The sequence below is a fragment of the Ornithorhynchus anatinus genome, chromosome 11 (assembly GCF_004115215.2).
Source record: "Ornithorhynchus anatinus isolate Pmale09 chromosome 11, mOrnAna1.pri.v4, whole genome shotgun sequence".
NCBI classification, from domain to species: Eukaryota; Metazoa; Chordata; class Mammalia; order Monotremata; family Ornithorhynchidae; genus Ornithorhynchus; species Ornithorhynchus anatinus.
The window spans coordinates 45095562-45117990 of NC_041738.1; the positions used below are offsets into that span (position 1 = coordinate 45095562).

The 22429-nt window shown below is 43.9% G+C and overlaps 1 protein-coding gene across 4 annotated transcripts in view; it reads left to right on the forward strand.

Moving 5' to 3' along the window:
* The first annotated feature begins 2061 nt into the window (after positions 1–2061).
* The window catches only part of MTHFSD (methenyltetrahydrofolate synthetase domain containing), a 33981-nt gene continuing 13613 nt past the window's right edge, over positions 2062–22429 (forward strand). The window contains exons 1-7 of one of the 4 annotated variants that reach the window (XM_039913533.1): positions 2062–2134; positions 7163–7266; positions 9856–9969; positions 12014–12127; positions 17152–17242; positions 20213–20325; positions 20589–20714. In XM_039913533.1, the coding sequence (XP_039769467.1) occupies positions 2083–2134; positions 7163–7266; positions 9856–9969; positions 12014–12127; positions 17152–17242; positions 20213–20325; positions 20589–20714 (714 nt within the window). In that variant the 5' untranslated portion in view covers positions 2062–2082. Of the gene's footprint in view, positions 2135–5017; positions 5051–6989; positions 7072–7162; positions 7267–9855; positions 9970–10003; positions 10118–12013; positions 12128–17151; positions 17243–20212; positions 20326–20588; positions 20715–22429 lie in introns of those variants that run through there. The other 3 variants (XM_007672735.3, XM_039913534.1, XM_039913535.1) reach the window with 3 other exon arrangements.

Here is a 22429-nt window from a genome sequence, read left to right on the forward strand (position 1 = left end):
CACCCAGTACTTCCAGCTATCAACTGTAAATAGTTGAGATCTGGGTGCAGGCAAAACACAACACAAAAAAAAGCATATATCATAGGTCTTGTGGCACTACCATTAACAAAAAGATCTCTGTTGAATTATGACCAAGGTATTGGCAGCATGAAACAAGGCTGAAATCATAGTAAGCACGTAATAGATTCTTTAATTTTCAATTTTTCACACCGCTATACATTTTGCCAATTCTAGTCCTACTGTTGAGTTTAGGAGCAGGAATACTGTCAAAGCAAATTTGCTTGTAATTTTCATACAAGTCTTCTGAACTCTTTAAAGGTAGGAATAGTCTAGCCTAGTGGAAAAGTACATGGACCTGGGAGTCAGGGGACCTTGGGTTCGAATCCTGGCTCTACCACTTTCCTGGTTTGTGACTTTAGGCAAGTCGCTTAGCTTCTCAGCACCTCAATTAACTCATCTTTAAAATTGGGATTAAATAGCTGTTCTCCTTCCTCTTAGACTGTGAGCCCTGAGTAGGGCAGGGACTGTGTCTAACCTAATTATCTTGTATCTAACCCAGGTCTTAGTAGAGTTTAGTACATAGTAAGAGCTTAACTGATGCTTCATTTATTATTATTATCCTCCTTTTACAAATTAAGAAACTGGAGCACAGAGGCTAAACAACTTTTCTGAGGTCACACTGCTGCTAAGTAGCAAAACTGGAATTCAAACCTTCGGATTCCGACATCCACACTCCCTGCATTGACTATGCCACTCCAAAGTAAAAAAGGGATTAGGAAATGATGAATGACTGTACTAATTTCTAAGCCTAATGCTATTTTGAACATACTGTATATAAAGGCAAAGCCTGCATTTAATAAAGTTACAAAAAACCACCCAAACTCTGCTCATTATTTAAAAATATAACATCATGGCTGTGAATTGCAAGTTTCCTCTCTCTATGGGTTCTCATTCTTAAGCCATTAATGGTCATATTAAGGTTTCACCCAGATCATTTTTGAGTTAATCAGACCCCAAATAGTAACATTTGTAAAAGGTTTGCCGTGACTGGGATGCCGTGTATATCTCATTTTGCAACTAAAATAATCCAGTGCTTTAACTACACTGATTGCACTTAAAGATATGAGATGATGTAGGCATTTATTTGAGTAATGGCTTGCTCAATATGACCTTTTCACCCCTTCTAAATGAAAAGTAATTTTAAAGATTTCCCTTAGAGAAGAATAAGACAATGAAGGTCGTGTTTTCATTTTTTGTTTGTTTATTAAATGTTACCTGTTTGGGAATATTGACACTGACAGCTTTTCCCTGGGGTTTCATTACTAGATCCAGTAAGATGGATCTGCTGCGTTTCAGCTTTTTATTCAGAATCGTGTTAGACAATACTAACCTCCAACTGTTTGGGAATTAGGTAATATATGCAAGGATAGAGTTGATACTGAGGATACTAAATACTAAACTAAAATAAACTAATTCAATACTAACTAAACGTATTTGTATGAAATATGCCCATACCCCCATTATAGTATTTCGTTATTGCTGAAGACGAAGAAAAACTTTAACATCAAAATTCCAAATTATGCAGAGGTTTCTAGACTGTAAGCCCGGTGTGGGCAGGAACTGTCTTTCTTGCCCAATCGTCCTTTCCAAGCGCTCAATAAATACGACTGAATGGATGAATTTAAAGCCTGCATGCCAAAACAGTAATCGATCTCTGTGTTTCCGCGTTGCAAATACGATTTCAGTGGTCTAAACCCAGGCAGCAGCGGCTGCGCTCGGTAGAAGCCCCAGGACTGGGCGGTTTGCGCTCCCGAGGGCAGGCAGCAGTGCCACGATGTGATTGACAGCCGGCGAGTGCCCCGTCGTGCGCATGCTCTGTCGGCGCGCCGCGGGAGACATTTTTGTCCTCTCTCGCTGGCTGTAGCGCAGAGCGCGCGCGCCCCGCCCCGGAGGGAGGGGCCGCGGGAGGAGGGAGTGGCTCCGCCCCCTCGGGTGGGATTGGCGGGGGCAGCGGCGCGCGGGAACGGGATGACGTCAGAGCAGGACGGGCGCGCTCCCGCCCTCCCCCCCCCCGCCCCGTTAATGGAGGCTCCGAGGGGAGCAAAGATGGAGTCGGGGCTGCCACTGAGGCCGGGTAATGGGGGCGAAAAGGGCGCACGGAGGGGGCTGAGGAGAGCAAAATAATAATAATATTGGTATTTGTTAAGCGCTTACTGTGTGCAGAGCACTGTTCTAAGCGCTGGGGGAGATACAGCGTGGCTCAGTGCCAAGAGCCCGGGTTTGGGAGTCAGAGGTCGTGGGTTCCAATCCCGGCTCTGCCACTTGTCAGCCGGGTGACCCTGAGCAAGTCACTTCACTGGGCCTCAGTTCCCTCATCTGGAAAATGGGGATTAACTGGGAGCCTCACGGGGGACCACCTGATGGCCCTGGATCTCCCCCAGCGCTTAGAACAGTGTTCTGCACCTAGGAAGCGCTTAACAAATGCCAGCATTATTAGACAGGGTCATCAGGTGGTCCCCCTTGAGGCTCCCAGTCTTCAGCCCCATTTTAATAATAATGTTGGTATTTGTTAAGCGCTTACTATGGGCCGAGCTCTGTTCTAAGCGCTGGGGTGGACAGAGGGGAATCAGGTTGTCCCACGTGGGGCTCACAGTCTTAATCCCCATTTTACAGATGAGGTCACTGAGGCACAGAGAAGTGAAGTGACTTGCCCACAGTCACACAGCTGACAAGTGGCCGAGCCGGGATTCGAACCCAGGACCTCTGACTCCCAAGCCCGGGCTCTTGCCACTGAGCCACGCTGCTTGAGGTCACTGAGGCCCAGAGAAGTGAAGTGACTTGCCCACAGCCACCCAGCTGAGGGGCGGAGCCGGAATTCGAACCCATGACCTCTGACTCCCAAGCCCGGGTTCTTTCCACTGAGCCACAATGCTTGAGGTCACTGAGGCCTAGAGAAGTGAAGTGACTTGCCCACAGTCACCCAGCTGACAAGGGGCGGGGGCGGGATTCGAACCCATGACCTCTGACTCCCAAGCCCGGGCTCTTGCCACTGAGCCACGCTGCGGAGCACTGGACTGAGTGCTTGGAATGGACGGTTCGGCAACAGATCGAGACAGTCCCTGCCAATGACGGGCTCACCGTCTAATCGGGGGAGACGGATGGATGAAAACAAGACAACTTAATGGCAATAAATAGAGTCAAGGGGATGGACACCTCATTGACAAAATAGGGGAATAAAAATAGAAACAAATGAGCACAGTGCTGAGGGGAAGGGAGAGGGGGAGGAGCAGAGGGATAGGGGGAAAAGGGGGCTTAGCGGAGGGGAGGTGAAGAGGAGGCAGAGAGGGAACAGAGGGAAAAGGGGACGCTCAGTCTGGGAAGGCCTCTTGGAGGAGGTGAGCTCTCAGTAGGGCTTTGAAGAGGGGAAGAGAGTTAGTTTGGCGCCACTTGTCATTCATTCAATTGTATTTATTGAGTGCTTACTGTGTACAGAGCACTGAATTAAACGCTTGGGAGAGTACAGAGTGGCTCAGTGGAAAGAGCCCGGGCTTGGGAGTCAGAGGTCATGGGTTCAAATTCCAGCTCGGCCACTTGTCAGCTGTGTGACTGTGGGCAAGTCACTTAACTTCTCGGCGCCTCAGTGACCTCATCTGTAAAATGGAGATTAAGACTGTGAGCCCCACGTGGGACAACCTGATTCCCCTGTGTCTACCCCAGTGCTTAGAACAGTGCTCGGCACATAGTAAGCGCTTAACAAATACCAACATTATTATTATTATTATCATTAGTACAGTACAGCAATAAACCATTCCATTCCTTGCCCACACTGGATTTACAGTCTAGAGTGGGGGAGACATATCACTACAAATAAATAAAATTACACATAGGTACATAAGTGCAGTGGGGCTGGGAGGGGAGGAATAATAATAATGTTGGTATTTAAGCGCTTGCTATGTGCCAAGCACTGTTCTAAGCGCTGGGGTAGATACAAGGTAATCAGGTTGTCCTACGTAGGGCTCACAGTCTTCATCCCCATTTTACAGATGAAGTAACTTGAGGCATAGAGAAGTTAAGTGATTTGCCCAAGGTCACACAGCTGACAGGCGGCGGAGTGAGGATTAGAACCCGTGACCGCTGACTCCCAAGCCCATGCAAAGGGAGCAAGTCAGGGAGATGCAGAAGGGGGTGGGAGTTGAGGAAAAGGGTGTAATCAGGGAAGGCCTCTGGGAGGAGATGGGCCTTCAATAAGTGTCAGATTTGAGGAGGGAGGGCGTTCCAGGCCAGAGGCAGGATGTGGGCCGGGGGTCGGGGGCGAGACAGGTGAGATGGAGGCTCAGTGGGAAGGTTAGCACCAGAGGAGCAAAGTGTGCGGGCTGGGTTGTAGAAGAAGAGAAGGGAGGTGAGGTAAGAGGGGGCAAGGTGGTGGAGAGCGTTAAAACTGCTGGTAAGAAGCTTCTGGTTGATGTGGAAGTGGTTGGGCAAGCACTGGAGTTTTTGGAGGAGCAGGGTGACGTACTGAATGTTTTTGTAGAAAAATGATCCAGGCAGCAGAATGAAGTACGGACTGGAGTGGGGAGAGGGGCTGGGAGTTCAGCAAGGAGGCTGATGCAGTATTCCTGGCGGATAAGAGGAGTGATTGTCTGCTGTGTGACCTTGGACAAGTCACTTCATTTCTCTGTGGCTCAGCTCATCTATAAAATGGGGATGAATAATAATAGTAATTGTATTTATGAAGCACTTACTAAGTGCCAAGCACTGTTCTAAGCGCTGGATAGTAATTATGGAATTTGTTAAGCACTTATTATATTAAGTGCTGGCGAGGAATACAAAGTGGGTTGGACACAGTCCCCGTCCCACATGAGGTTCACGGTCTTAATCTCCATTTTCCAGATGAGGTAACTGAAGCACAAAGAAGTGAGACGACTTGCTCAGGGTTATACGGCAGGCAAGTGGCAAAGCCGGGATTAGAACCCATGACCTGCTGACTCCCAGTCCTGTGCTCTATCCACTATTGTACTTTCCAAGCACTTAGTACGGTGCAATGCACACAGTAAGTGCTAAATAAATATGGTTGAATGAGTGAATGAATATGCTGTGCTGCTTGTCAGCCCCAAGTGGGATGAGGTGGTGCCTGGTACATAGTAAGCACTTAACAAATTCCAGAAAAGAAAAGCAGGCTGACCCTGTGGGACTATAAACAGGATCGGAGGCACACTCATATGAAACCCAGACATTGTCCCCTGCTCCCAATCCCTCTCTCCTTGCTCCATTCCCGCCCCTTGTTCTGAATTTATATATTATTTATATTAATGTTTGTCTCCTCCTTTAGACTGTAAGCTCACTGTGGGCGGGAAATGTGTCTGCCAGCTCTCTCCTAGTGCTTAGTACAGTGCTCTGCACTAGTAAGTGCTCTATAAACACCAGTGGTGATGATGATGACCCTGCCTCCCCTTGAACCCCCCCCCCCCAGCCCTTCCCCCAGACTATGCCAAGAGAATGAGGTTTTGATACAAGGGGAGGGCCCTGCCATTCACCGACCTCTCAAGCAAGTTGGCATGGCAGCTGACTGGGTGATCCTGGGATCTCGGGAGGCCAATGGCTCTGTGACCCGTGAGAGCTATCAGTACTAATACTAAATATAGTATTTGTTAAGCACTTACTGTGTTTCAGGTACTGTATTAAGCCCTGGGGTGGATCAGGTTGGACACAATCCCTGCCCCATGTGGGGCTCACATTCTCAAACCCCATTTTATAGATGCGGTAACTAAAGCACAGAGAAGTGAAGTGACTTGCCCAAGGTCATACAGCAGACCAGAGGCAGAGCTGGGATTAGAATTCATGACCTTCTGACTCCCAGGCCTGTGCACCATCCACTGCACTGTGTTATTCCCAGCCTTGTCACCACTTTGTGCTAAGGGAACACAGCCTGGGCCCCCACATGGAGCTTTGGCAGTTATCCACTTATTTTGATCCATATAGGCAACCAAACCAGATCATTCGGGTCCCATAGTGGATTGATTTTGGACTGAATGAGCCTTTGGCTGTCTCTGTTGATCATCTTAACTAGATAATTGTCAGTTTTACATGAATAGACTTGACCTCCACCCCACTTTGTGGGCTACTCTAAACTAGTTAGGAAAACCACAGAAACTTGGTAAGTACAATTGTGGTGTGGTTGCTAGGGTGACAGATGAAGTTGACAGCATGTTTGACTTCCACATTTCCCTCAGCTCTTACTCTCAGTAAGCCTGTATATAAAGTCTTCTAGACTGTAAACCCGGTGTGGGCAGGGATTGCCTCACTTTATTGCTGAATTGTGTTTTCCAAGCTCTTAGTACAGTGCTCTGCACACAGTAAGTGCTCAGTAACTACAACTGAATGAGAGAAATTGCTAATTGTTTTGTAAACTATGATGTATTGGGCAAAATGGGCTTTGCTTTCTATTGAGCTTCAACTTGAGTGCTGAAAATCATGTTAAGCATCGACTGAGGGCCATGTAGTTTTTGAAAATGATACGCACATCTTTTCACAATAGTTGGTAATGTGATTGTAAGATTGTCTGTTTAATACCCCCACTGCCATCATCATCCTGTGTTGTTCAGTCCCAAACAGATTAAAGAACAGTTCATGTAGAAACATGTATTATAAAGTTTTTTTGAGGTATACGCTTAAATGTTCCGTATTGGAAACTGATTGTGAAAGTCCTCAGTTCTTCAATGATGTGTCCAAATATTTAGTGATGTCTTTAGTCGTGTACATTCATATTAACAGGCCAGAGATAAAGCACAGCATATTTACAAACACAACCCTGAATTCAGTAATTATCATATCTAGGTCATCCTATATGAAAAAGTAGAGGTTTTTCAGTAATGTAAGTATGTGAATTAATATTTATGAAATTCTAGAACTTAAGTCAATTCCAGAAGTAATCACAAATATACAAGCAACTCCAGATCTTTTTATTTTCAAAATGTTTTCATATAATTGCAGTGGCATAATGACTTTACTGTATTGCATCAAACCACATCTTGTGAGCTAGAGCAATGATAGCTGTTTTTTACAGTTAAGCAGGTATGTTTTGTGGTAGTCTGAGAGTATTTACTTACTAACATATTTTTGGTTACTTTTTTATATTATTAATCACTTTCTCATTGTCCTCTAGGCCTCACCAAACAAGAGATTCGTGAAAAAATTTGGGATTTTATGGAAGCTCAGAATTTGGCGGACTTTCCAAGACCAGTTCATCACAGGATTCCTAATTTCAAGGTATTAAGGCATTCCTAGAGTACTTAAAATGAAAACATTGTATTTCAAAATAAAATTATTTTAGCAGTATAGTTAACGTCTCTCTTCTTGGAGGATTTGTATTCTCCCAAGTGCTTAGTACAGTGATCTGCACACAGTAGGCACTCAGTAATCAATCATTGAATGATTAGTTGGTTGATTGAACTCCAGTGCACGGTTAATAGCAGTGGAAAAGCTAAACCATATGACTTGGACAATTTTGTGTGACAGGCATCCTTTGTCACATTAGTCTTCAATTGCAGTGACTAAATTGCATCTAAGATCCCGGGGCGGGTGTCCAGAGTGTCTGAGGAGGAGCTGAGACTACTGTTTGATATTAAATAAAATGATTGTCCTGGTTGAAAACTTAACATTATTAATGATGCTGTTTCATGAGTTGGCATTAGCAAATGTAATGGTGAGTTCAAATGAAAAAATGCCTATTAGGATAGATCATGGCTCTTTCATAATAATATTAATAATGATAGTAGTAGTTAAAATTAATTTCTTAAGCATTTACTGGGTGCAAAGCACTGTGCCAAGTGCTGGGAAAAAGTACACAGGTGAGAGTTAGATGCATTCTCTAGCCCCTAAAGGGCTTACAATCTTAGAATAAAGGAGAACGGTTGGTGAAAGACACATAAGAAGAGGTAAAACAATAAAAATACTAAAATACCATTTAAGATAACATGAAGATTAAGTTACTACAGCTAGAGGAAGCTATACATATAATACAAATAATTGAATGAATATATACATTATATATACACACACACACAAGTATAGTCAATCGTATTTATTGAGCACTTTAACTGTGTGTGGAGCACTGATTAAGTGGTTGGGAGAGTATAATATACCAATAAACAGACACATTCCATGCCTACAACAACCTTACAGTCTATTTAATTGTTCACTCAATTATTAGATATGATTCCACATTTTGCAAATATTTTTATGCCCACCTCTCCCCATTCTACTTTGAACTCTGTGGGCAGGGATTATGTGCTTTTGTTGTACTTACTCAAACATTTAGTACAGGGTATTGCTCTCATTGGGCACTCCATTCCAGTAGCAATAATATTAGTAATAGTAACGGTATTTATTAAGCACCTGCATTGTGTAAAGCACTAGACTAAGTGCTGGAGTTGAGGGACGGCTTTTTACTGTGTACATTGTGACCAAGCCTGGGTCCCACCTTGACTTTTTTAGTTACACAAAAGTTCATCATAGGTGAATTTCACCTGCAGTGGTGGCTTCTTTAGTTATGAAGGACAAGTATATGTTTGGGTATGTCTCTGTGTGCGTGTGTCCATATATATCCCCGTGTATGTGGTGTGTTTATGTCTCTCTCTGTATGCGCAAGCACACACACGCACGGAACTAGAAAATCAAATCAAGGCCAGCATAAACTTTGTGAGACTGTCTACACACGTGTGTGTGTGTGTCTGTGTGTAAGTATGTATTTCAAATTCCCAACTTAAGCTCACCACACAGCAGCTGTTTAGGTTTCCTACTGTCATTCATTCTTCGACTTCACTGTTTGTTGTCCTGTCTTACCGTTCAGCCTTGACTATCACCCGTAAATTACACTGATGAAACTGCTCAAGGAATTGAACGTGACATTTGTGATGACCCCAGGTCTCATAGCCATAGATGTAGCCGGATAGCCCTTCTGCTCTGTGGATGTTTTGTTTGGTCTGAAGCCTAATATCACACTGCCATCCCACTCTGACAGTCTCCCAGAGTTTGGGCCGGCCTCCTTGATTTGTTTTTCTGTTTCATTATCTGTTGTGGTGTAATTGATCATGGTACTGACCATTTTTACATTCATAAGGCAGCTACTATTTTATACCTCCCGGCCACTTTTAGAAGGGGAGTTATGCTGAAGCAGCTGCGGGGGGGAGTGGTTAGTCTTAAGGTCCCATGGATTATAGAAAACCTGTTTGCAATGCTAAGAGGCCCCACTTGATTCAGTAAAATTTACTGAGCGTTTACTGTGTGCAGATCACTGTACTAAGCTCTTGGGAGGGAGTTACATTCTCTGCCCCACAATAAGCTTACATTCTAGAGGACTTTACTTCTGGGGAACATGTGCCATGTCCCTGGTTCCATCCAGAACAAATCCTGGACTTTAGGTTTGGAGAATAAAGTTCTCAATGTGTGAATTCTAGGCCCTGTCTGAGTTTTCAGTGTCCATAAATGTTCTTAATGTAGTTACAGAGTTTTAAATATCTTTGTAGTTGCTGGTCAGACTTTTCTAGAGACCGTTTTTCTATCATATGCTCACAAAACGTCTTCTTTTTCCATATGTGTGTTTGTGAGAGAGAAAGAGAATAGCATTATGAACCCTAAATAGGAAGTGAAGTACAAACTGAGTAGAAGTTTACTAGTTCTCCATGAAGTTTACCTTTTGAATAATTTTGAATTTTGAATACCTTTTAAAGCATTATAGAATAAGCAGGCTGATGTTTACTTTAGGCTATGGAATGGGGTTGTCCACTCTTATAGACTGTGTGAAAATTAGCGCATTTTCTTTTTCAACTCCAAAGGCTCTTGTCTTGTATAAAACAGGGTGCTTCTCATGCTGCTGAAAGACTGCCAACTTTACAGGAATTCAAAATGGCTAGAACCATTAAGATAAACCCTGATGCACCCCAGAAGAATGCTCGCTTTCTCGTGCTTGAAGTAAGTTAGAATATTTCTGTTCTATCCAATGCAGGTGTCTTATCAAGCCTGTCAATGTATCAAAGAGCTAGAAGGATTTGCCAGAATGAGGGAAGTTAAAGTGGACCCTGATAAACCACTGGAAGGAGTTCGGCTAATGGCATTGCAGGTAATCAGATTTTCACCAAACTGGGGAATTGTCTGGAAAAATGAAAATATTATCCAAGCTGTTGAGGCATAAGATTAGGTGTATTGTCTTCAATTAATACAGAGTTTATTTGAAGATAATGCTGCATCTCTTTTCTTATGTGCTGTATTGCCAGTACCCCCATCACACATTTATTCTTAGATTGGGTGCATCTTGGGGGCCAGAGACAGTTTTGAATTCTCACCCTTGAATTCCTTTTCCTGCATTTAGTACTCAATAAATACAATTGCTGCAACTGCCTCTGTGCCCCAGCCCAAGTTCTGAGTTAGTGGATTCAGAACAGTGATGGAATTTGCATTTCTCATTGTAATCACTTTGCGGTTGGAATGAGCAAAGGGAGTTTATCTTTCCATCCTGCCCTCGGTCTCTGGATGTGTGAAAATCTAGGCATATCTGTCATCTCAGGACTCATTTTCACCATCCGTACAGCACTTTGATGAAAGATTTGAAATTTTAAATATTTTAAACTCTTCAGCTTTGTATTTGGCAGCAGTAGAATCATTTCGGATATCCACCAAAAGATATTAGACACTGCCTAGCACCAAGGCCAAACGTAGTGCATTGTGAGCAGGGAAACCACGGAAGCAGCCAAACTAAGGGGGAATAAAATTTTAAGAAACTGTGTTTATATACATAACAGGCAATATATATTTCTCAATCTTATCATCATTAAATGATCAGATCCTTTTTATAAGCAGTAAAAGTAATACAAACTAACAGTGGAGGAGCGCAAATCTTATTTCTTGCCCCAGGCATTTAAACGTTAGCTTTACCAAGTTGTTGGGCAGCCTACGGGGGTAATGTGTCCAAATATCTATCACTCACTCAATTATTGATATTTATTGAGCTCTTACTGTGTGCAGAGCACTCCTTGGGAGGTTACAGTACAGCAGAATTAGCAGACATGCTTCCTGCCTTTAACAAGTTTACAGTCTAAAGCGGAGATAGACATTATTAGATATAATTAAGTATCACGACATCAAAGACGCTTAATGTCATGGGACCAGGATTTTCCTAAAATAACGTTATGCTTGCGATTGTAAATGGGTTGAATTAAAATTACTTTCAAGTTCTGCTTAATGTAAATTTTCACTACGTGATTTTGCTAGAACCTTGTTCGGGAACTTAGGAATGTTCTTCTGACAATACAAGCCTGTTTGGCTAAGGCATAACACAGGATCCAAAGCAGCAGTTTTGGGGCATGGCCTATTATACTGCTGGGATCACAACCAGACACTTGTAGCGGAATAGTCACTTCAAACCCATAACCCAGATACAAAACATTTACTTGGAAGATTTTTATTAAATTTTGTCATTGCTTTTCCTTTCCTATTTCTGAGAGGTGCTGGGGAATATTATAAACATTAGTTATAATTGTACTTATCTTTAAATCCTGGTGTTTATTTAGAAAGTACCTTTTGCATGGTTTTATTTTTATTGATGAACTAATGTAGAATGCCCCCCCCAAAATCAGCTCTAGCAAGCACACTATTGTGAGCAGAGAAATCCTTCAAGTTGCTGGAAATCTTTCTCCCTTAGAGAATATTGTGTGGAAATCTATAATTGGATATCAGTTTGCATTAAGAAAGTGGTTTCATAAATAAATTCTCCATTTAACTATGAGATCCTTTTCAGGATTGTGAATGGAATCAACAGTTGAGCTAATTCTTTAACCAGTGAAGGGTGCTAAATATCCTGATGAGTAAATCGTGAAGTAATACAAGTTCATAGTAAATGTCTCTATAAAAATGTCAATACAAGAGCTCCATTTGCATACTGGTCCTTCAGTAGGTGATTTTTTTATCCAAGCACTAAAACAATAGTAAGGGTAATAACGTAATATGTTTTCTATTAAAGGCAAAGAAAACATTGTTAGTTCCTACACCGCGACTGAGAACTGGATTGTTTAATAAGATTGTTCCGCCACCTGGAGCAACCAAAGACATCCTAAGAAAATGTGCCACCTCCCAGGTAAGCTTAAGAAATGGGCCGAAAGATCTGATAAATTTAGAATTGCCGCACAGAAGGAAATTTTATATCCCAGAGTGCTGTCTGAAAGACTAATGGAAATACCTGGACTTTGGTTAGGTTAGCCAGATCGATATTCTCATATTCTCATTCTTCCTTCCTGTTTTCTCTTTCTCCATTTGTTCTCTGAGTGCTGTTCTCCTTCATTGGTCCTGTACTTCATGGAGGCACTCTCTCCCTGACTATAATCTCTGTGTGTAAAGGTATATTTGTGTATGTGTTTCTGTCAAAGTCCCTTCACATCTCCCCAAACACATTCACTACTCACATATACACACCGTTGTGGGCATGTATTTGTGGTTGTGGTCATATATGGAAGGGGTGGATCTGTATATGTACATTTTTGAAGATTTGTGGATGTTTGTGTGATACGTTTGTGGGCAAGTATGTGTAAGTTTGTAAATGAGGAGGGGTGTTTGTATATATGTGTGCGATGAGTTTGTGGCTCCTCTTCACGCCACGCCCCAAAACACCCCTGTATACATACATCTATACTTACGTACATCGATCAATCATATTTACTGAGCGTTTACTGTGTGCAGGGAACTGTACTAAGTGCTTGGGAGACAACAAGCAACACCAAAACAGTTAGATTCCCTGCCCACAACGAGCCTACAGTCTAGAAGCAGCGTGGCTCAGTGGAAAAGAGCATGGGCTTTGGAGTCAGGGCTCATGAGTTCGAATCCCAGCTCTGCCACTTGTCGGCTGTGTGACTGTGGGCAAGTCACTTCACTTCTCTGTGCCTCAGTTCCCTCATCTGTAAAATGGGGATTAAGACTGTGAGCCCCACGTGGGACAACCTGATTCCCCTGTGTCTACCCCAGCGCTTAGAACAGTGCTCGCTCGGCACATAGTAAGCGCTTAACAAATACCAACATTATTATTAGAGGGGGAATATATATATTTTGTGTACAATACCCACACACATAAAGGTCCTTACTCAAACATATATTTTGATACATGAATTCATCCATCACCTCTTCCCCTTTTGCCACCAAACACACATCTCACACGCACACCTTCCCAGTTGCTAACACCTGCTATGTTATAGCAGATTCAGAAGTCCCTTTTCACTCCCTGACGTTGAGCACAGCTGCAGGGCATAAGAGTCATCTTTGTTATTTAGCACTGTCCATGGAGGGGATATAAATCATCCTATCTCTTGCAGTGAAATAAGCCTCAGCATTTCAAGAGAGCAGAGGCAGCAAGGGACCCAGTTGGGTTACAGAGACACTGACTGAGAGACAGCGGTTTCATTTCCCCGATTAGACTGTAAGCCCGTCAATGGGCAGGGATTGTCTCTATCTGTTGCCGGATTGTACATTCCAAGCGCTTAGTACAGTGCTCTGCACATAGTGAGTGCTCAATAAATACTATTGAATGAATTAATTTCCTACAGCACTTGCCTCTTACATCGTGCTTGGGGTTTGGGAATGGAGTTCTACTTTAGTACTAGTCCATCCCCAAAAGGGTGTCATTCGAGTTCCCTATCCGGGCAGCATTCTCACCAAAGAAGCATAGCTAAGTTGGTAACTGACTGCAATGCCACCGAATGATTTTATAGGTGGGATCTTGTCAAAGGGGCATAAAGTTCAAAATTCGTGCATCTTGTGCAGCTCAGGAATAGTGTTGTAAAACTGGTCTGTTGTGTTCTCAATAAAGATGCAAAACAGAAAGCAGAACAAAAGCGATTTCAAGTCCCTGTAACACACTTATTCCAGTTTGTTCCAAATTGTCAGTTCTGAATAACTTGTTTTTTCAATGGAAAAAATAGTTCATTCATTTTCATTCAATAGTATTTATTGAACGCTTACTATGTGCAGAGCACCGTACTAAGCACTTGGAACGTACAGATCGGTAACAGATAGAAACAGTCCCTGCCCTTTGACGGGCTCACGGTCTAATCGGGGGAGACGGACGGACAAGGACGATGGCAATAAATAGAATGGAGGGGATGAACATCACATTAAAACGATAGCAAATAAATAGAATCGAGGCGATGTACATCTCATTAACAAAATAAATAGGGTGATGAAAATATATACAGTTGAGCAGACGAGTACAGTGCTGAGGGGATGGGAAGGGAGAAAGGGAGGAGCAGAGGGAAATGGGGGTAAAAGAGGGTTTAGCTGCGGAGAGGTGGAGGGGGGGGAGGGGAGGTGGAGGGACAAGGAGAGCTCAGTCTGGGAAGGTCTCTTGGAGGAGGTGAGCTGTAAGTAGGGTTTTGAAGAGGGGAAGAGAATCAGTTTGGCGGAGGTGAGGAGGGAGGGCGTTCCAGGACCACGGGAGGACGTGGCCCAGGGGTCGACGGCGGGATAGGCGAGACTGGGGGACGGTGAGGAGGTGGGCGGCGGAGGAGCGGAGCGTGCGGGGTGGGCGGTAGAAAGAGAGAAGGGAGGAGAGGTAGGAAGGGGCGAGGTGATGGAGAACCTGGAAGCCTAGTACTTTGGTGCCCTCTAGTGTTAAAATGTGATTTTTCACAGATTCACCCTGAGGTTTTCAACTGCGGTAGAAAGGCTGTTACTTATTTCCAGTTACATTTTCCTACAAAAATTGTTTAAGAAACAGTGAGCCCCATGTGAGACAGGATTATGTCCAACCTGATTGGCTTGTACCTACCCCCGTATTACTCGATTCTATTTATCGTGATCTTGTTGTCTTGTTTTTGTTTCGTTCCGTTCTGATCTGCCGTCTATCTCCCCCGATTAATAATAATAACGTTGGTATTTGTTAAGCGATTACTATGTGCAGAGCACTGTTCTAAGCGCTGGGGTGGATACAGGGTAATCAGGTTGTCCCACATGAGGCTCACAGTTAATCCCCATTTTACAGATGAGGGAACCGAGGCCCAGAGAAGTGAAGTGACTTGCCCACAGTCACACAGCTGACAAGTGGCGGAGCCGGGATACGAACCCATGACCTCTGACTCCCAAGCCCCGGCTCTTTCCACTGAGCCATGCTGCTTCCCTAGACTGGGAGCCCGTCATTGGGCGGGGATGTTCTCTCTCTGTTACCGAATTGTACATTCCAAGCACTTAGTGCAGTGCTCTGCACATAGTAAGTGCTCAATAAATACTATTGAACGAACGAATAGGACAGTGCCTGGCACGTAGTAAGTGCTTAACAGATACCATAAAAATCCTGTGTTCTTCCAGGGTAAAAAAAAAACGCTCTTTGTATGTCTGATATTTTAATTAGGATCTTCGTTGTATTCAGAGCTTCAGGAGAGGAAGGAAAAATGGGTAAAAGTTCAAATTTGATCCCAATGAGATTTGTTACTAACTCATTACTATAATTTGGTAAATATGTTATTGCTATCATATCGATCAAAAAGTATAGCCACAGGGAAGCTGATGACTTTCCAAAGCCTCCAAAATTAGTAAAGGGATTAAACTAGACCCTGAGCACAGCCATATCACTTAACAATAGATAAATATACCAAACGGTATATACGGAACCCAAAAATAATTGGACATTAAACTGGAAACCAATATAATGAAAAGAACCAACAGAAGGCACTGTGACACTATAGATGCAATTCAGCCAATTGATCAGTGGTATTTATTGAGCGCTTACCATATGCAGAACACTGTACTAATTCATTGTCATTGATTGAGGTGGTGCCTAATCCATAGAGCATTCTTCCTAGCCCTTTTAGCAAATTTATATAAACTTTCTATCTAGTCTAGGGACCTTGGAACTTTTCTGTCTGAGGGCTGTTTGGAAGGTGAGAAGTCCCTGTGGGCCAATCCTGGGTGATAAGAGATGAATTCTGTCCATGCATCATTTCATCATTTTTTATGATGGGAGGACTTGCAGAGACAGTGAGTACGAGAGAGATTGGTGTCTCCCAGAGCCCCTGTAATATTCTGCCCTGCATGCTTATGATTTTCCAAAGATAGCATCCCCAAAGTGCCCTCATATTCAGAGAAGAGACAAAAAGCAAAGCTGCAATACTCCCTTCTGAAGTCGCTCTGACTTGTTTCCTTGGTTCTTCCCCCCTCCCAGCCCCACAGCACTTACGCACATATCTGTAATTTATTTGATTTGATGTCTTTCTCCGCCGCCCCCCCCCCCCCAGGGCTGTAAGCTCTGTGTGGGCAGGGAATGTGTCTGTTTATTGTTATATTGTACTCTCCCAACTGTTTAGTACAGCGCTCAATAAATCCGATTTAATGAATGAATGAGGGTGCAAGTCTCTGGGACCAGTGGCATTAGCGTGGCCTGGACCACCGGGAAGTCTCTTGTCTCAGTGTTTGAGTTCCTTGAGCATTTTCAGCCTCCCTGTTCTTTTGAATGCAGGCCTCCACTTGTGTAGAATATCAGTGTCTGCCTGCCTTAATAGCCTTGACTTCCTAACCAGGGATAATTGCATTTCACGGAGGATAAAGAAAATGGGATTGAGTCCTTATTGAGCCTTGTAACCCCTGGAAATAATGATTGATTGATTAATAGCGATGGAGTTTATTAAGTGCTTACTATTTGTTAAGCACTGGGGTAGATACAGGGTAGTCGGATTGGTCACAGGCTTTATCACAGATGGGGCTCTTAGTATAAGAGAGAGTAGTTATTTATCCCTATTTTACCGATGAGAAAACTGAGACCCAGTGAAGTGACTTGCCCAAGGTCACCCAGTGGGCAAGCAGCAGAGCCACGACTAGAACCCTAGTCTCCTGACACATTGTTGGGTTCATCCACACAGCTTCGATTTATATGAATTAAATATAATATGTAATATTATATTTTGTAATATATAATTATAATATAGTAGGATGTTATATGACTGAACTGAATTTCTTGGGAAATAAGAACTTGTTCTGAATTGATTTTTTTTCTTGATAATTTCCTGAATGTGTTCGTTGTGGGCTGACTTTTTTTATTATTATTTTCATTTCAGTGTATTGCCTTAATTTGTTTTGTACAACAGATTCACACCTGCGTATTTTCTGTTTTATTTCTCATTTTAGGGAGTAAAGGACTACAGTGTGCCCATAGGGTTGGACTCCAGAATTCTAGTGGATTTGGTTGTGGTAGGATCTGTGGCTGTTTCGGAGAAAGGTAGGAATGAAAAACATCCTGTTGCCAATATGAGCTTTTTTCATAATATTGCCGTTCGAACGTGCCCAGGCTGTAAGCTTGTTGTGGGCCGGAAATGTGTCTGTTCTAGTATACTCTCTCCAGCGCTTAGTACAGTGCCCTGCACTCCGTAAGCGCTCAGTAAATACGATCGACTGACTGACTGTGCTCTTACACATTGCTGTGTCTTCTCAGGGCAGTTCCTGCTGGACCCACGCCTATGTCACTAAACCACCCCATTTGTCAGTAAGTGAAATCCTTATTGGCAGTGTCAGCGGCGAGGAGAAGGATTAAGTGGGCCACCGGCACCTTTCACCACTGCTCAATGCACTTTCTGAAAGGAAAAAAGTACACTCTACAAAGACAATCCCCTTCTCATGTGGTGAAGGCTTTCTCACTGTTCTTGAACTAACCAGAGCTGAAGCTAAATTTATTCGCAGTGAGTTGGTAAATAGTTGGTTTTGGAGCGGCTCCAGTAAATGGAAAAACATCGGGTTCCGAACCTTGTTTTTATTATGGAGAAGCAGACTCCTGAACATCGGAGTGTGTCTGTCCCTGAACCTTCCTGCTGTGCCTGCAGGGGCCTTTCTCCCATTGCCAACAGAGCAGGTGAATTGTTTTTTCTTTGAAAGTTATGTTAGCATGGCTTTTTCTGGGGGAATCTCCCCTTCCTCCCTGCAGCGACGAAGGGTGCTCAGTCATCAAGGCGAGCGCTGCTCTTCCTTGCCAAAGAGAGAAGGCTCTGTGCACCACAGGTTCTCTCGCCCTCTCACCTCCTTAAGCAGCGAAGTCCCTGTGGTTATTGCTGGATTTATTCCCACATATGCTATGGGTGGGTCACAAGGCCAGTTTGTGTGTTCTGTGGCTTTTCCTTTGGAAAGTGATCCGATTATACAATAGTAATAATAATAATGTATTTGTTAACCACTTACTATGTGCCAGGCACTGTACTAAGCACTGGGGTGGATACAGTTCCTGTCTCCCATGGGGCTCACAGCCTCATTTTGCAGTTGAGGTAACTGAGGCTCAGAGAAGTTCAGCGGCTTGCCCAAGGTCACACAGCAGACAAGTGACAGGGACGGCATGAGAACCCAGGTCCTTCTGACTCCCCAAGGCCGTGCTCTAACCACAAGGCTACGCTGATGCTTAACTGCTGAATTATAGGTTCTGCCTGAGGTCAGCCCATTAGCAGAGATGTGGTTGTCCACTATTTTGCTGTCTGCTGTCTGGTATTTATTGGGTGCTTACCAAGTGCAGAGCACTGTACTAAATACTGGGGAAAGTACATTAAAATGGAGTTGTGGAAGATATGGTCCCTGGGCAGTTTTAATCTATTTTGTTGATAATTCAGTTCCACCTCTGCATAGTCACAGAGAGACAATCTGAGATTTTTAGTAGGATCTGTAGCATAAATGAGATAGTGTCCTGAGTTTGTTGCTAAACATTGAAGGTCCGTTAGCTATTGTGGTACGAAATGTTAGGGATGCAGCAGAATTAACAGCCAGGTTAGGGAGGGTGCTAATAAATCAAGGAATAGACAAAGAGAGATCCCCAGAAATTCATGACAGTAGGAGTGAACAGGATGTCAAAATCAAAAGCATAAAGGTAAGCCAATGCGTACATCTCCGAGATCTTTTTTTGTAAATGGTATTTGTCAAGTGCTTACTATGAGCCAGGCACTGTACTAAGCGTTGGGGTGGATACCAACTAATCAGGTTGGACACAGTCTATGTCCCACATGTGGTCGCCACACTAATCCCCATTTTACAGATGAGGTAACTGGGGCTCAGAGAAGTTAATTGACCTGTCCAAGATCACAAAGCAGACAAGTAGTGGAAGTAGATTTAGAACCAGGTCCATCTGACTCCCAGTCCCATGCTTTATCCACAGGTCATGCTGCTGATCTGTAAGATATATTTCTAATTGTTACCAACATGACTGTAAAGTATATTAAAAAAGACTTAATGTTAAGCCCTTGATTCTGAAAGGATGCGGGGTGGGGTTTGAGAGAGGGGTAGGAGCTAAGAAAATTGGGAAGGGAGGATTCAGGTGGTCGGGGCTTGGGAGGAAAACACAGAATGGAGATTATTATGGGAGCACTCTCTGATTGCCCTTCCTGACTTCTAATAGCTGAATCTACTCTATTACAACCCACCCTTTCACAAACCCAAGGAAGGAACTGGTTTCCGAATTAGGAGGCAAAAGCTTTTCTTTTAGATAAAAGAATAAAAGCTCAGGTATTTTAAGGGAATTATCAGAAATTCCTACGGGTAGACCTAGAATTCCATTCGGTCATGAGAGCCCATACTGGGCCATGTACACAGTCTTAGGATCTCAAGGGACTCCTGATTGGCCCAGAGTCTTGGGGTGCAGATTAAGATCATTACACAAGATGAGACTGATAAAACTTATTGTGAAGTCCTGATTAAACTTAATGTAAAGTTCACTCTCTCTTGCTTCAGAAGTGAACCGTTTGTTGAATTGTCAGTTACTGTTTTGGAAGGTATGGATCTAGATTTAGTTTCCAGTACCATCACTGACTTACCTTTTTTGGTCAAATCACTTTTCTAGTAACCCCATTTTGTGGAATATGGGATTGATCATAGCTACATTGAACTTGTTAAGAGAGTCGCTTCTTGGTTAGGAAATCCACTACAGGGAATTAAATTCCCACGAAAGTGCCAGACTTCACACTCATACATTCTTAAAACCTTTCCGTCGCCGTTCATTCCCACCGCACAATCTGGGCCATGATGGGTTTGTGTATTTTTCCCTCTCCAGCTGGGGCAACCCATCTCCTGGCCCACATTTTTGGGGACTAGCCGAAATGGGCCTGGAGCTCACTCCAGTCATCTCTGGGGAGAACATCCCAACCCTTTTTGGAGACACCTAAAGCAGGTACCTTGTTGCTTTGGCTCAACATTGCATTCTGTTGTGTGTGCTGATTTGCAGGCTGGAGAATAGGTAAAGGGGAAGGTTACGCTGATATGGAATATGCAATGATGGTGTTATTGGGGGCAGTCAGGGAAGAGACACCAGTGATCACCATTGTGCACGACTGCCAGGTAATTTGTATTAAACTAAATAAAATTACTAGCTCTCCTTCCTTGCCCCAGTGTGTGTGTGTGTGTGTGTGTTTTTCTCTGTCATCTTCATATTGTGGTTACATCATGGATGGTTAAGTGGCCAGAACTGGATTTTCTTAGTGGTTTAGCCGCTGGGTGCCCATCCAGAAAGTGGGTTGGGTTTGCCTGCATCCAGGCTCACAATGGTTTCCAGTAAAACAGTGGGCTTTTTCAAACCATTTACTGAATTTCTGTTCCGTTAGGTAGTTGATATATCTGAAGAACTCCTTGGAGATCATGATCTAACAGTTGATTATATCCTCACTCCAACAAGAATGATCAGAACCAACTGCAAGCGGCCAAAGCCCCAGGGAATCATGTGGTCTAAGGTAGGTTGCCTAGTACTAGGAATGTTGGGAGAATTCATCGTTGATCTTAGAGAAGATCAAGCAGACTCTCAAAATGCCAGGATGTGGGGTGAGGCATCAAAGGATGGGGATGCTTCAAGGCAGACACACTTCTCTCAAGAAGTTATAGTCTCTCTTAACCTTTTATCTCACCTTCAGTTCCTAAAATCGGCACCGTGTCAGACTGCCTAACTCAACAGGGGTCTGTCTCTGCCATCTTTGGTAAGAAATCCTCTGCTGCTGCCAGTTGTCACCAGTTAAGCCTTTTTTTCCTTTGGTTGCCGTGACCCTTGCTTCTCCCCAAGCCCCACTCTCTCCGTTCTCCCCACCGCCAAGCATGGTTTCTAAATTGCCCTGTAAAAACCCCATCTCTATGGCTTTAGGAGACCTCACCTACCCCCTCCTCCACTTCCACCCTTCATTCTTGTCCCTCCCTCCCTATCTTCTCAGCCTCTCTTTCAACCTCACTGGGCGCTGCTTGGTACAGTGGGGAGGGTAGTGGAGATAGGACTTGTAGGGCAATGATAAAAATCTGGGGTAGCCAGCAGACAAGTTAAAAATGAAAAGGCAGGGAGGCAGTTTTGGGCAGGAGACTGACAGGATGGCTGGATCGGTCTTTTGAAAGCTACAGGGATAACTACATTGTTGGGGGACGGCAGGTTTGTTTTTTTTTTTAAAGAATCTGGATGGGAGAGGGTGGATGAATGGACTTCAGGGGTGGGGAGAAGAGGAAGAGTGGTGTCATTAAAAATAATGCTTACTTTCATTCATTCAATAGTATTTATTGAGCGCTTACTATGTGCAGAGCACTGTACTAAGCACTTGGAATGAACAAGTCGGCAACAGATAGAGACAGTCCCTGCCGTTTGATGGGCTTACGGTCTAATCGGGGGAGACGGCCAGACAAGAACAATAGCGATAAATAGAGTCAAGGGGAAGAACATCTCGTAAAAACAATGGCAACTAAATAGAATCAAGGCGATGTACATTTCATTAACAAAATAAACAAGGTAGTGAAAATATATACAGTTGAGCAGATGAGTACAGTGCTGAGGGGACGGGAAGGGAGAGGGGGAGGAGCAGAGGGAAATGGGGGGAAAAGAGGGTTAAGCTGCGGAGAGGTGAAGGGGGGGGCGGTAGAGTGAGTAGAGGGAGAAGGGGAGCTCAGTCTGGGAACGCCTCTTGGAGGAGGTGAGCTGTAAGTAGGGTTTTGAAGAGGGGAAGAGAATCAGTTTGGCGGAGGTGAGGAGGGAGGGCGTTCCGGGACCGCGGGAGGACGTGGCCCGGGGGTCGACGGCGGGATAGGCGAGACTGGGGGACGGTGAGGAGGTGGGCAGCAGAGGAGCGGAGCGTGCGGGGTGGGCGGTAGAAAGAGAGAAGGGAGGAGAGGTAGGAAGGGGCAAGGTGATGTAGAGCCTTGAAGCCTAGAGTGAGGAGTTTTTGTATGGAGCAGAGGTTGATAGGCAACCACTGGAGGTTGATGGTGGTGGTGGTGGCAGCCACCACTTGATGGTGGCTGACAAAAAATGGGGTTTGGGGTTGGAAGTGGCCATCTTTCTTTTCCTCCTTCCTTCTTTCTCTTTCCCTCTCCCTTTTCTTCCCTCTCTTCCTCCCTTTTCTTCCCTAATCTTGGATTTATTCTGCCTTTACCATCTTCCCAAAATCATGAACCCGACCTATTCCAAGGCTTAGAAGTC